Source organism: Amblyomma americanum, chromosome 4 (assembly GCF_052857255.1).
Source record: "Amblyomma americanum isolate KBUSLIRL-KWMA chromosome 4, ASM5285725v1, whole genome shotgun sequence".
NCBI lineage: Eukaryota > Metazoa > Arthropoda > Arachnida > Ixodida > Ixodidae > Amblyomma > Amblyomma americanum.
In genome coordinates this window covers 54,529,160-54,543,676 of record NC_135500.1, presented here as the reverse complement: position 1 = coordinate 54,543,676, position 14,517 = coordinate 54,529,160, and the positions used below count along the sequence as shown (strand labels likewise).

The following is a 14,517-nucleotide window of genomic DNA, read 5'->3' as shown; positions in this document are numbered from 1 at the left end:
AATGAAAGGCAAAGGGATTGGAGGGAACCTCCGGTTAGTCCTAAGTTTGCGTCAAGACAAAATTTCCTTGGCCCCAGACTTGAGTGTAACTGCGCTTTGGAAATTATAAAATTGATATGGATATTACTTGCAGTGGGCTACATGGCTATAAATAAATATGGAGACTAACAGTAATAGTTCAAAAGTTCACTGCTCAGTATTTGTTAACCAGCCTACTAGTGAGACCGCCTTAGCCAAAACTGCAATCTGATGCACTACGCCTCTCACAATGCTATGCCGACAACGAAGCTCTCATAGTTCTTCATAGAGCATATATAGAAAAAACTGCAGAACATCTTAAATGTAACACCCTGTGTATCATCCTTCCCTCCCGTACATCACGCATACAGCACATGTACAGGCGAGCAATACCGCGCTTACGACGAAATGGACAGCGCACTGGCAGGCCCATGAATATAATGTCCTTCATTTAAATTTAAAATTACTGAATTCACAACGAAACACGGGGCTCCCAGCAAATTACTGCCGTAAGGACACTTGACACTAGTGCCCTGAGCTTAACATCCACTTGCGCGAGATGTCATCTTTTATTTTTGTGTCCCTGTTGTGACATCGTAATTAGTGTCGTCCCAGCGAGCGTTACATTATTAAATTTTGAGATATAAAAAGCCCAGTGTTTTATGCTTCTCTAAGGAACTAAAAAAAAGACACGCTTTCAGTTTTATAGGCTGCTTGGCACTAAGTAAATTATCCCAAAGGAAGAAAACAAAACAGGTGGATGCTGAAGGAATGCCCTAATTTTGCGCCCGGCGCTAGTTCATGAAACTGGACATGTCTAGAATTAAGTAAATGTGCAAAAATTGTGCCTAGAAATCAAGAACACTGACATGAAAGTATATGATTTTGTTTACATCTTTTTCTTTAATGTAATTTACGTTTCCAATAAAAACAGAATACTGCGCTAATAATAGGAAGACATGTAAATGAAATTATTTTGATGAAAAAAAAAGTCGCTTTGAGATGAGTTTAAGATCTTTCTGAAAATAATGCCAAAAAATGTATTCAATTATCAATGAGCAAATTACTTTTAATTTTGTTCGAATATCTGGGGATGGTTTCGTCGCCTATAGTACTGCGTCCCTAAACGTCGACACGCAAATATTGTCTGATACACACAGTTGTCATGGATAGATCTATGAAAAATGACGGCAAGATAAATTATTGAGCGCAGACAATAGTACGTAGAAACTAGGTGGTATCTATAAAGAAAGATGCTATTATAAAACGAAGTAAAGAAAGTGACATTCAAAAGGCGCTACTCAACAAGCAAAGATTAATTTCAAGAAACGAAGGTAGTGAACCGTGAAACATATCAGTGTATCCGAAGCATTAATTTTCAGCTCTTTTATGTTCAGACATCGCTGATAACGAGTGTAGGAGGGAGTACCATGTAAATTTTAGTGCAGTAATTGAGTTCTTCTCCGACATATTGTTTAATACAGCAAATAAGTTCTGTAAAAAGGTAATGCTATTACCCAGCTCACCTTGACCAAAGTTTCCCGCATTAGTAATCTCGATCTTGGCGGTTTAAGTGTAGAAAGGGATAGAAAGGACGGTATAAAATGTAATGTAGGATTTCACGGACTCAAAGCCAATGTTTCGGCATGGATGTAAAATTTCTTTTAACGTTCCCAAACGATCGTTTAGATTTTTTTTCCAGCGCGCCACTGAAACATAAATTTCAGATGAGAAACGGAGAGTAAGTTTGGAGGTTCAACAAATTGCGAAAGTTCCAGTACCGAGGCGTTGCAACGAACTTGAGGCATGCAGAGCCTGGGCTGAGAGACACCGTACATGGCGACTGCACCTCCACGACCCGAAAAGCCTTCTATTCAAGAAAAAGCAAGCAAAGGCGAATTGAGCGCGAAATCTGATATATCCACCTTAATGTTTCACAAGTTATTCTCGGACTTTGGATGCAGTTGCTCTGTTTGTCATCGACTAAGGTTGTGCATTGATCTCCCAGCATCGGCTTGCCACTCGGGAAGTCAAGAGGCGTTTCCGACTGCCAACCTCACCATAATTCAGTTGTGTACTGGCATTGCCGGATTCCACATGACATTGACTTAACTGTGGCGTTCATTTTCTCTTTCAGAAGTTGACAAGTACGACTATTTATTTGCGTTTTCAATAAATTTTGGCATTCACAAAAATAGGTTTATAGGTTTATAGGGGTTTAACGCCCCAAAGCAACTCAGGTTATGAGAGACGCCGTAGTGAAGGGCTCCGGAAATTTCGACCACCTGGGGTTCTTTAACGTGCACTGACATCGCACAGTACACGGGCCTCTAGAATTTCGCCTCCATCGAAATTCGACCGCCGCGGCCCGCGTCTTTCGAACCCGCGTCTTTCGGGCCGGCAGCCGAGCGCCGTAACCACTCAGCCACCGCGGCGGCGGGCATTCACAAAAAGAAAAGTCAGTTGTTTACTATGACTGTTAAGAAATGTATTATTTTTGTCACTTGAAAGAATAAGAACGATGACAGAATAGTGGGTGCTATTAAGTGTTTAGCAGCAGCTAGATGGAAAGAGGTTATACCTAAAGAGCATAGATTTTGAGAAGGTGATAATGTCAAATGACTGTGAAGTTACCTTTGCAGAAATGACAGCTCTACGTATTTTTTGCAATGCAGTACTGCGTCAAAACTGATGTTCTTTGCTCCTGTTAGAAGTCTTCAAAAATTTCGGAAATGAACGATTTGTTTATCTGCATTTGTATAAACATAAGTACCAGTGAGTGGCGAAAGGTTAACTTGCTTCATTTGCATCCGTGCACGTTTTACCATTCCGTGTTGTGAACTTGAAAATGGTCCGATTTGCATGAGGTACTCTTTGGACAGTAGAGAAACTTGCTACGCCATCGTTTAAGTAGACAACTCCAAATGTAATATCGCTTATAAAGCGTCGTTAGGAAAGCTATATTTACAATGTCTTACCAAACGAACGGCTAACGCTATCTATTAAAAACTTGCACGAAGGACAAGCGATAGAAGTTATATGTATGCAATTCATAGACAGGAATCTGCACTCATATGGCAAGCTTATGAAGTGAATGTACTGCACGGAGAAAGTATATGTGCTTGTAACCTGAAATAGATAGCTAAGAACAACGTGCACATTTATTTTCATAGTCCTTGTTCATTCAGCCTTATACCGAAATCACAGAGCATGGACGTCTCACGACCATGAATTTAATATATTGAAGCTTTGTTCCATCTGTAGCGGTCCTCGTGACGCGTGAGTAATGCAGAGATAAATTAATTTCAAGGAAGCAATAATGAAGTCGACGCTTTTTTTTTGTTTTTCTTTGCGGCTGAGCGGAAAATTTGGTAATACATGGACCGAAATCAGCAGAGTTTTTCAGATAATTCTGGCAGCTGTACCTGCCATTGCAAGAAGGAAATCTAGAAGTGGGTAGAAATCAAAAACAAATTATATGCGCATTTTCACATTGTTGTATATTATCTTGCGCTGCCTCCACTAAACAGATAAATCTAGGCAACGATAGGAAGAGAAAGAGGGAGAAGAAAGGAAAGAGAGAAAGAGGTCAAAAAGGGAATACCAAGTAGGCTACCCTGCATGTGGCGATGGGAATAAACGAAGCGACAGAGAAAGAGCTAAGAAAAGAAGGTTTCTTCAGATCTACATGTGGAACGCGCACATGTCGTGAACATATAAATAGGATCGGAGAAAAAAATGGGCGCAAATATATGCAATTTTTTTTTCATATCAAATCAATGTTTATTGAATCCAGAATTGGTGCAACACTCAAACTGTACAGGCGGGGATATCGGAGTCAAACGACGGCGTCGGGACCATCGAAGTGTGGACGACGAACGAATCAGTGAATGCTTTATAAAAAACATGCCTCATACTACTCCTATAGCTAATCTTTAAGAGACATATTAACGTAAACGTTTAATATGTGTTTAGCCGTAGGTTGGAAGTGCAGTAAAAAAATTCTGTTGAAGTAACTCATTACTAATATATCATTGCTTTTATCTGCCTTTATTACCTACAGTGCCTAACGCGCTCTCATTTGCCAAATTGTCCTTGCAAAGAACACAGCGACAAGCATTATCGAGTAGCTCTCAAGTCACATAACTACATCGTGTCTTTAAGGGAAAAGCTAGTAACTGCACCTTACCAGGATACCTAATGATATCAATGCTTGTATTAAAAACTTATGAACAATAATAGTTTGCGGTGTCCCTAAAGTTTAATCATTAAGTCGAGAGTGACAAGTTAGCAAAAATAGAGCTCTTCGGGCAGTTCAGCGCCAAAATTAGCTAGTCAAAAACACACAAGAAAGTGCCTGCCAAAAATCATTTGCAGCGTCGCTTTCTACATTCGATGGCCCCATTGTGAATGAAGTAGGCCGGATGTCACGTCGGCCGAGGTATGGATCACTAGAGCGACGCACACATATCGAATGATGGCGCATGGACTTGCAACCTGCACGCGATTAGCTTCCTGCAAGCCACTTTGCCTGGTCTGTTGAGCTTAAGCACTGGTCGGTCTTGACGGTTGAATTCGTTCAGGACTGGAAAATTGATTTTCCCTCTCTCAACCGACCACTGAAATAGCGATGCATCAGAAAAAAACGAGTCAGCTAAAAATAGAAACTTTCTGCGAGGTATCGGAGTAGCATAAAACGGACCACTTCCTCGTATGTTTTAAAGCGCACGGGTGCAACGCGAGAACCGGGCGCTTTGGATCAATAAGCCGGAACAGGACTCAAGAAAAATATCTCTACCGAGGCGAGATAGGAGCTTAAAAAGTGGCGGCCTCTAGTGACCCGCACACTTTGATAGTCTTGCCTCTGCCTGTCTTTGACGGCGTGCAACGCTAAGATGTCTTGTGTGCTGCCTTGGAAGTACCGTGCACTGCCATGGAACCCACGACTGATGCTGCTTTTTGATTGTCTGTAGTTTATCAGTTCTGTGGCTCGTGGAGTCCACGCGCATGCAGCGCATTGTCGATTATTTTTTTCCTTTCCTGGTTCTTTTTCACTCATCCCTTTTTCTGGCCCATAAAAGCAATGCCGCAAAACAATAAACCCATCCTTTTCCTTGTCGGAATCTTCGAATGCAGATGTCTGGTCACTTCGACCAGTGTATATATTTGCAAATGTCCTCACATGTACGAAGGACCGAGGTGAAAAGGGCAGTTGCAACAGCACACGATATTACTTTTGAGAGGCTGAACCGGCAATAGTCGTTTCTGCGTGCAAACAGCCCTGCGCATTTGGCTACAGATAATATGCAGTGCTGAATAGTACAATGCAGGTGGTAATCTAGGAGCGCTAACTACTTACACACTCAGCAGAAGCTGCTGAGACTGAGTATTGGTGTCGTAATTAGTCAGGCTGCCGGAAAGGCGTGGCTATTGAGTCAAGTCTTCACCACCGCACACCAATTTATTGCTAGTAGGAAGCGGTCAAAACTAACGTTTCCCTCTTTGCAGAGTTCATGCTCTGATAAATTAAGTGCTCTTATTATTGCTTCAGGGTTTGTTAAATCCTTTGCAGGATATTATCAGGTTTGCGTTAGGGCAGGAAGCGGTACACTTTTAGTGTGACATCAATGCTTCGAAGCATTCCCCTCTTTCTTAATCTGCTTTATCTCGGTATGGGTTGCAAAGACACGAGTGTGTCCAACCACGGCTTCGCGTCGCTCAATGATAATTTTTCTTGCATTTTTAAAAATTCAATACGTCATTCGAAGGCCACAAAACAACGCTAACAACATCGCAACACCCGAAAATAAGAATAAAAATAACGCTCCCAGTGCTCCGTTATTAAGTGAATGCCGCAGTTTTATAACGCGGTGCTACATCAAGTGACCTCACGCTCTTGTCATGTAAAAAAAGTTTCGAAGTAGCAACTGTAAGGAGAGCGTGTAAAATGATTAGGGGATTCCAACCAAGACAACAAACTTGAACAAATTTGCATTCTAGTAACCGCGGGCAGTGAGCGCAGCCTCCAACCTCGTTCCCAAATATAAAAATAATAAAACACTGAGAAAAGGAAGAGAACATGGCAATATTGTCCAGCAAACTAAGGTGAAGGCTATATTTACTGTGGTATGATACTTGATGTTATACTTGAGCGACTCAACCAAAGGCCACGCATAGGTTGTCAATCAAAAACCTATTACTTTTTTTTTTCAATGCAAGCGCTGTAAATCTTATTCATCGCTATGTCTACTATAAGAAGAAACAACTTTCAGGAATATTGACTTGAGGTTTTTCTATAATTATTTGCCTGAGTGCTCACCTGCTGTTACTGATACTTTTAATGCATATTGCTTCAATATCCTCTTGTTCAGCCAGACTCTGCTTAAAATTATGCGACACTTGATGCTACATACGACCACCGGCAAAATTACTGGTAGGTGAATTCTTACGTGAAAATGTCGTGCTATGCGTACCATCAATAATGTTTTTAACGCGGTCACCGTGTAAACGTCGAGGTTTCAATAAATATACATCAGTATGCGACTCAACGATTTCTTCTTAGAATGGCCCGACTCGATTCGGGCGCTTGGAGTTAGAAGAGCTTGGGACAAAAAGCCCTAACAGCTAGGAACACCACACCGGTGTCGCGAGCACACCATGATAGCGAAGGACGGTGCCAGTGGTCGAAGCGGCCTGTTGGTGCTTTCATTCTTATAAAACATGCACATAGGACAAGTAATTTTGAGTATGACAAGGAGATGGACAAGAAGAATTTCTGCGTCATAGCATCGACATCTGGTGTCCATTGCAATAAATCGCTAGAGTAGAGCGTGCTAACTTAGTTCATAAGGCACCGGTGGGGCCCCTATCCGACACCGGACGTTCAAACCGTTTTCAAGTCAGGTTGACAGGTCGACTAAACAACAGAGAAACATTAAACCTCATCTTTGTGTCGAGCATTCTTGGACAAAAATTTTGAATGCTAGAATATTATAAGGTATTGTTATGGAAATGTAACAGTCCATTCTTCCGACGTGTAAAAAAATTTTTCTCTTAGAATGCTTCTATCTGTAATGTTGTAGCGTGCGGCAGCCGAGCGGCCGCACCAAAGAACCAGCGAAGACCGGTGCAGGACAAGGAATCAGCGTTTGTGTGTCTGACGCTTCTTTTATACGCAGCGGTTGCTTATCCGCTGCTGCTATCAGTGCGCGTCATGGCAAAGTGACGCGTCATGCACTTGACGCTATCACATTCCTTCCCTCCAAGATCTTCGCCTCCACTCATTAGCTGCAGTGGCGGAAATCGTGGGAGGTATATCTGTCTGGTGGTTTCCGGGCGCGCTGGCTTCTGCGCAGTGTTGTTGGTGGAGAGTCGGAAGGCGCTTCAGCTTGCGCCTCAGGATGTGCGTTGTGAGCAGCTGGCAGCTGCAATTCTTGCCCGTCTTGTGGTGGCGGGGTCGGGGTTGGTGCATCATCGCGAAGAGGGGGTACTGCCGCGTCCGCGTCATGCTGCGCCTCTTGTGGTGGGGAGGGGAGCGTCTCCTGATGACGCTCAAGGTCGTCGGTGTCGGGTCGTCTCGGGGCTTCCGCCCCGGTGTCCAGTCCTGCATACTGGAAGGAGCTGCGCGTCATGCTGCTGCTTTAGCCCTTCTTGCCTACTCTGCATGTCATCCCGAAATGATGGTCTTAGTAATGACAGTTTAGTGCGTGGAGTTTGTTTCAGAAACAGTTCAGCCGGACACTTGCCAGTTGCCGTGGTAGGGGTTGTCCTATACGCCAGCAGGAAGTCGTCCAGTCTCTCCCGCATCGATCTGTTGTTACCTCCCTTGCTGTCGTGCAGAAGCTGCTTACGAAGACTCCTTTTTACAGTTTGCACCGACCTTTCGGCAGCCCCGTTGGACTGCGGATGGTATGGCGGGCTGTACGTGCGTCGGATGCCACAGGCATCGAGGAAGTCCTGGAACTCCTGCGCTGAAAACTGGGGGCCGTTATCAGAAACCAGTTGTTCAGGGTATCCGTAAGCAGCAAACAGACTTCGCAAGCGCTCGATAGTTTTCGCGGCTGTAGTAGAGCGCATAGGAAACACTTCGATCCACTTTGAAAACCAGTCCACGCACAAAAGAAATGTCGTTTTTTCAAAGTCAAAAAAGTCCACATGCACTCGCTGCCAGCAGCGGGCGGGAACCGGCCATGGCTCAAGTGGAGAACGGGGAGCGCTATTTTGCATTTGTTGGCAAATGCTACACGTTTTTACCGTGTTTTCTATCTCTGCGTCTAGCCCTGGCCACCAGAGCAAGCTACGTGTGAGCATCTTCATGCGTGAAGCACCGGGGTGTTCCGTGTGCAACAGACTCAACACTGCATTTCTCATCTTTGTTGGCAGAACAACACGACTGCCCCATGTTACGCATCCCGCTTCCAGCGACAGCTCCGCACATCTGTTATAGTACGGTACAAGTTGAGCATCTTTGATTTGTGCTGGCCATCCTTCAAGCGTATGTCTGTAGACTTTGCTGAGAATGCCGTCATACTTGCTAGCTTTGGCAACGTCTTTAGCCGTCAGTGGCGTAGTTTCAAAAACAGCGAGCGTATGTGTCTCATCAACGCTGTTTTCGGTTGCAACAGGCAGTCTGGACAGCGCGTCCGCCACTTCCATTTGAGATCCTTTCCGATATCTCAAGTCGTAGCGATAAGAAGCCAGGATTAACGCCCACCGTTGCATTCGAGCAGCCGCCAAAGATGGGACCTGCTTCCGTGGCCCTAAGATGCCTAGTAATGGTTGATGATCCGTGAACAACGTGAATGCCCTTCCATATAGGTAACGATGAAACTTCTTGAGAGCAAAGATTATTGCCAGCGCTTCTCGCTCGATCTGGGCATAGCCGCGCTCAGCTTGCGATAACGTCCTGGAAGCAAAAGCGACAGGCTTTTCTTGCCCACTGGGAAGTATGTGAAAAAGAACCGCGCCAAGCACATACTGCGACGCATCACAGCTTAGAGCCAAGGGTTGCTTCGGATTGTAGTAAGCAAGTACCGGACTGGTCGTGAGCAAGTTCTTTGTTTTTCGAAACGCGCGAGAACACTCCCTTGTCCATTTGCAACGCGTGCCCTTCTTCAGGAGCTCGTAGAGCGGCGCAGCCACAGTCGCCAAGTTCGACAGGAACTTGGAGTTGAATGTTACCATTCCCAGGAAAGACTTCAGTTCAGTACCATTTGTAGGCTCCGGTGCACGCTCTATTGCCCTTGTTTTCGATTCCAGTGGCTTTATTCCATCCGCTGAAATTATGTGGCCCAGATAGCGGACTTCACTGCAAAAGAGCTTGCATTTTTCCATGCGCAGCGTCACATTGTGCTCCTGCAATCGTGTCAAAACTTCTTCCAGCCTTTTCCGACATTCATTCTCACTTGAACCTCCAATGATGACATCATCAATATAACACCCTACTTGAGGGATACCCTTGAGAAGCCCGTCCATGAGCGACTGGAATATGGCAGGAGCACTGGCAATGCCGTAAGGGAGCCGCTGGTACTGGTAAAGGCCTTGGTGGGTGCTTATAGTTAAAATCGCATTTGCATCGTCGGCAAGTTCTACTTGCTGGTAAGCGGCAGCAAGGTCTAGGACGCAGAATACTTTTGAGCCTGCCAATGTTGTGAACAAATATTCTGGCAAGGGAAGAGGGTAGTGCTCAGGCAGCAGCACAGGGTTCACCGTGACCTTGTAGTCACCGCACAACCGCACTTTTGCTCCTCCGTCTTTCGGTACCACTACCAGCGGAGTCGCCCAATCGCTTCTGGTGACCCTTTTCAGTACCCCCGCCCGTTCCAAGGCGTCTAGCTCTTCGGACACAGCTTGCTTCAATGCAAAAGGCACGGGACGGGCCTTGCAAAATACTGGCTTGCTGTCTGGCTTCAAGAGGACCTGTGCTTTGTAGCCCGTTATCAACCCCATCTGCGGTGAAAACAAAGCCTGAAACTTCTTAAGTTCCTCCACGGCGTCGTCTTGCTGTATAGCATGGACTTCCTGCCAGTTTAATTTCAGCTTCCTCAGCCAGTTGCGGCCGAGCAGACACGGCAACACTTTCCCACCGTCATCTACTATCATAACAGGTAGAACGTCAGTTTGATTAGCGTGCTCAACACGCACATCAGCCGACCCTACGACCGGCACTAGTTCTCCTGTGTACGTTCGTAAAGGAACCGTAGCCGTCGTTACTGTCAGATGGGGAAACTTACGAACAAAAGCTGACTTCAGCATGACGGTGACGGACGCCCCTGTGTTGATTTGCATCCTTAAGGCCTGTCCTTCCACCAGAACTGTGACATAGTATGCAGACTTATTTGTTGTCATACTGTATATTTCTTGCTCTTCGTCAGACTCATCGGCCGAGTTATCGATCGCATTCAGCGCGTTCGGTTTGCCTGTGCGCTGCCTGCACTTTGATTTCAAGTGACCTTGCTCTCCGCAGTTATGACACTTGTACTTGCGATATCGGCAATTATTGGCCGCATGGCGTTTACCGCAACGGAAGCACTCTACGGGCTCAGTCTTGCTTCGATAATTGTCCTTAGCACGGTAGCCTTGACTCAGAACATCAACTTCTAGTCCTGAGCGCCTTTGTGGTATAATTTTCAGCTCTTCTAGCTTTACTTGTTGAGTCTGGGTGGTGGCTAGTTCACGATTTAACGCAATTTTGCACGCCTCTTCGAACGTCAGCTTTTCAGCGGCAACCAGCTCACGCTGAGTGTCGACGCAGCGTAGCCCGGCGACTAGCCTGTCTCTAAGCGCTTCGTCGAGAAACTTGCCAAACTCGCAAGTTCTGGCCAGGTGCTTCAGCTGCACAATGAATTCGGCTACAGTCTCTTGCTCAAGTTGCAATCTTCGGTTAAATCGGCACCTTTCCGCAATCACGGCCTTTCGGGGACTGTAGTGTGTTTTCAGTAGCGCCGTGACCTCGTCATACGTTTTGCTGGCAGGGGAATTCGGAACTAGCAGGTTCTTCAATACTTCATACACTCGAGGTCCTACTACAGTCAGGAATACGGCTAGCTTCTTGCCTTCAGCCACATCATTTGCCAAGACGTAAAGCTCAAATCTTTCCAAGTAGGACTCGAAGCTGTCGCTCCTTTCGTCAAAAGTATCAATTTTTCCCACCTTCGTCATTGCAGCATCCGCCAGGCAGTAGTCTTCAGCAGCAACCGAAGAAAGCAGCCAGCCGCCTCGATCCCATCCTCGTCGCCAGTGTAATGGTGTAGCGTGCGGCAGCCGAGCGGCCGCACCAAAGAACCAGCGAAGACCGGTGCAGGACAAGGAATCGGCGTTTATTTGTCTGACGCTTCTTTTATACGCAGCGGTTGCTTATCCGCTGCTGCTATCAGTGCGCGTCATGGCAAAGTGACGCGTCATGCACTTGACGCTATCACACTGTCACTCGTATCGAGCAGTTGATTATGGGTTTTTATGGCGCAAGGGCATCTATGGTCATACAGCGCCATGGCACAATGTATTATTCGATTACTCAAGGTGGGGTCAAAGATCTATTTTCCAAGCATTTCAGCCCTTACTAGCGGAGCACCAGGCCAGGGGAAACCTTGTACCCATTGTTTCACCAGTGGGTACCCGGTGGCACTGGGGATCGAACCCGGCACCTCTCCCATGCGAGGCGGATGCTCAAACACTTGACCACTGCTGCGGCCCCATCGAGCAGTTGAGAAGGCCATAGAAAACCAATGGGGAACACTTTTGACGATTGCAAAAACGCTAATAGCAAGAAAAGGCAAGCGTGTCGATGGGAAATGTGCGGATATAATGATTGTAATAGTGAAATCTTACAATATATGAAAAAACTGCGTTCATAAACTGGACCCCGTTCAAAAAAGTTTTTTTTTCCAGAATTGTTGGATATGTTCTAGGGAGTGTGGCGTTTAAATTTCTGAATCGCGTTCAAATGTGTCATACTCGTTTTATGATGAAGACAATTCTTATTATAGGCAAAAGAATTAGGGCCATTAAAGCTCCGCTTAATGTTACCTGATCACACGGCACACCAAAGTTAAGTGACGCAGCCGTGAAGTCGTCCACGTACACTAACCCATCACTCATCACGAACATGCACTTCGCTGCTCACTTGAGCACTACTCCCTTAATCAGTGCCTCTCTAATCACACACATACTCATTAGCCTACAATGGTAAGCTACCACATTATGTGAAAGACCGCACAAGAAATATAAAAAAAACCTGCTTTGATCACGGAGTACGAAGGTGTCTCCGTGGCTTAAAGGAAGCATGTGTTACTCGCAGCACAAAAGTCAGAAGTTCTATTCCCCACTAATTACCCAATTTTTTTTTGAGCGCTATTTATTTACTTTACTTACCTACATGTGATCACGTTTCAATCATGTTGCGACCTTGTAGTCACAATTAATGCAATATTTTAATAAATTTTTCATTCCGCCGTTTCATGTGTGGCGACCGACATTTACAGTCAACCCGGAGTTTCGCGACACAATGCCGGACTCTGACGAATCGACGCCGAGTTTTCTGTTGAACGAGAGCGCCTAAGCTGTCGCTTTGAAATGTTGACTGAAATATTTATCCCAACAAAGAACAAAAGCGGCCAAAAGTAACGAAAGGAATACATTCGATCTACGCCGCAGGATTATAAATTTTGCAGCCGCTAACCGGCGCAGAAGTTCAGGATAAATTATGCTGTGGAGGGGCGGGAAGCGCTGCCTAGATAGCAAGAGCTGCAAGCATAGTTCTATGATGCTCTTAATCAGCATTACTGGATAAGAACTTGCGTAGTGCACAAGAAGAGATTTTCACATGCCTTTCACTAGACCTTTCTTTTCTCCCTTCTACATACTTGGTTGGAATGGTTTGGCATAGTACAGATATCATCTTCATTAACCCAGCAGCCTTTGCTGCAGGACGAAAACTTTTCCGATTAAGTTTGATATTGAGTATATTGACATTGGTATGAGGTGTGCGGCTTAAAGCTCTACTGCTCTAAAATCTTCTACGGGAGGTTCCGTAGTGCAGGGCTCCAGATCAATTTTGATTACTTGGGACTCAAAACGAGCACAGTCATTACATAGCACATTGGCGCCGTTGCATTCCGGCTGCATATATATACGAGGCCGCCACGGCGGAGATTTCAGCTCATGTTCGCGTTTAGTACCGAAATGATCTCACTGAACCTGCGCAAGGGGCGTAGGGAAGCAAGAGCGGAGTACGTGCAGAGAACCCTGGCAAACAAGGACAACACAAGGTATACGGACGCGGCAACGTTTAACAAAGACGGAAGACAAAGCAGAATAGCAGTGGCATCGGTGGTTAATTCGGACCTCAAGGAAATCGCCAGCGCATCACTACAGGACTGCACGGTAGTCGACGACTAAGAGGCAGCTGTAGCTCTGGCAGCACTGGAGGGCTACTGATCTGGCAGGTCCCTAACAATAACAGACTCTCAAGCAGCATGCCGTAATTATACAAACGGCAGAATTGGGCGCAGAGCACAAAGTTCAGAATACCATAATCTGGGTACCAGGGCACACTGGCATAACAGGAAACCAAGAGGCGGATTGGACAGCTCGATGACATACCAACCGGGCGTCCGACACAGCCAGCCTTGAGGAACCCGAGTCAGTACCCATGGGCTACTCAGATATTATAAATTATTATAAAGGGGCCAGACTGAAGTATCCACCCCCACATAAGGATCTAAGCAGAGAGGATGCTGTTGGATGGCGACAGCTGCAGACGGGTGCTTTCTCGAATCTTAACCTTCTTAAAAAAGTGTTACCTTCGCAGTATGAGGCTAGGTGCCCATGGTGCGGAGAAAAACCAGATTTATGCCAAATATCATGGGCCTGTCAAAAGATTGAACCTACAACTATCCAGAGAATGAAAAACCCGATTGCGGAGCATTAGGAGAGTATGCTTTCCAGCGTAAGCTTGAAAGGCCAAAGGTGCCTAGTAGAGCGAGCTCGCGAGATGGCCATACTCAGTGGAGCCCTGGACTAGGGCACCAACCCTGTGAATGAATATAGAAGACGCCGTCTGAAGCCGTGAAGGTCTTTTTTCTAGAGCTCAATTAATGTTTTTACGATTCGATTCGAACCGCTGAGACACACGTCGACAGGTTTCCACCTTTCTTTGGTGACGTTTCATGAGTATACCCGCTCCCTTTTTTAAGAGAGAACGCAAATTATTTGATTGCTAAAAAAGATATGCCAAAAGTTACACATGGAATAATAAATACTTTTAAATTCATCAAACGTTACTGCTGCATCTTCAATAGATGAGTTAAGGGCCTTTTGAGAGCATTGGAACTTATTTAGTACTTTGATGAACACTCGTACTACATATAGGTTTTCCTGGAAGGAAAACCCAACGGCCTGCGTTGGTGGGGGCGGGTATTTGAATATGCACTGAAAAAAGTGTGAATGAGGCCCACCCTACCGACTGTCTTTTGAGCTTAAAGTTATTCTGTGCTATCA

At 45.5% G+C, this 14,517-nt stretch overlaps 1 protein-coding gene across 1 annotated transcript; it reads right to left on the bottom strand.

Annotated features, from left to right (window-relative positions):
* Positions 1–7,569: 7,569 nt before the first annotated feature.
* Positions 7,570–11,178, bottom strand: LOC144129501 (uncharacterized). The gene is made up of 3 exons (XM_077663664.1): positions 10,666–11,178; positions 9,463–9,966; positions 7,570–7,995 (listed from the first exon to the last, which is right to left on the bottom strand). The coding sequence occupies exons 1-3, from the start codon at positions 11,176–11,178 to the stop codon at positions 7,570–7,572; spliced, it is 1,443 nt and encodes a 480-aa protein (XP_077519790.1).
* Between the last annotated feature and the right edge of the window lie 3,339 nt (positions 11,179–14,517).

What these genes read in the sequence shown, in the direction of transcription:
- LOC144129501 (XM_077663664.1), bottom strand. Translation starts at nt 11,178, where the DNA reads ATGACGAAGGTGGGAAAAATTGATACTTTTGACGAAAGGAGCGACAGC. An exon ending in CCACCACCCAGACTCAACAA is followed by an intron (nt 9,967 to 10,665) that starts GTAAAGCTAGAA and finishes TTTTCACCGCAG; the next exon opens with ATGGGGTTGATAACGGGCTA. An exon ending in TTCTCAAGGGTATCCCTCAA is followed by an intron (nt 7,996 to 9,462) that starts GTAGGGTGTTAT and finishes AACGGCCCCCAG; the next exon opens with TTTTCAGCGCAGGAGTTCCA.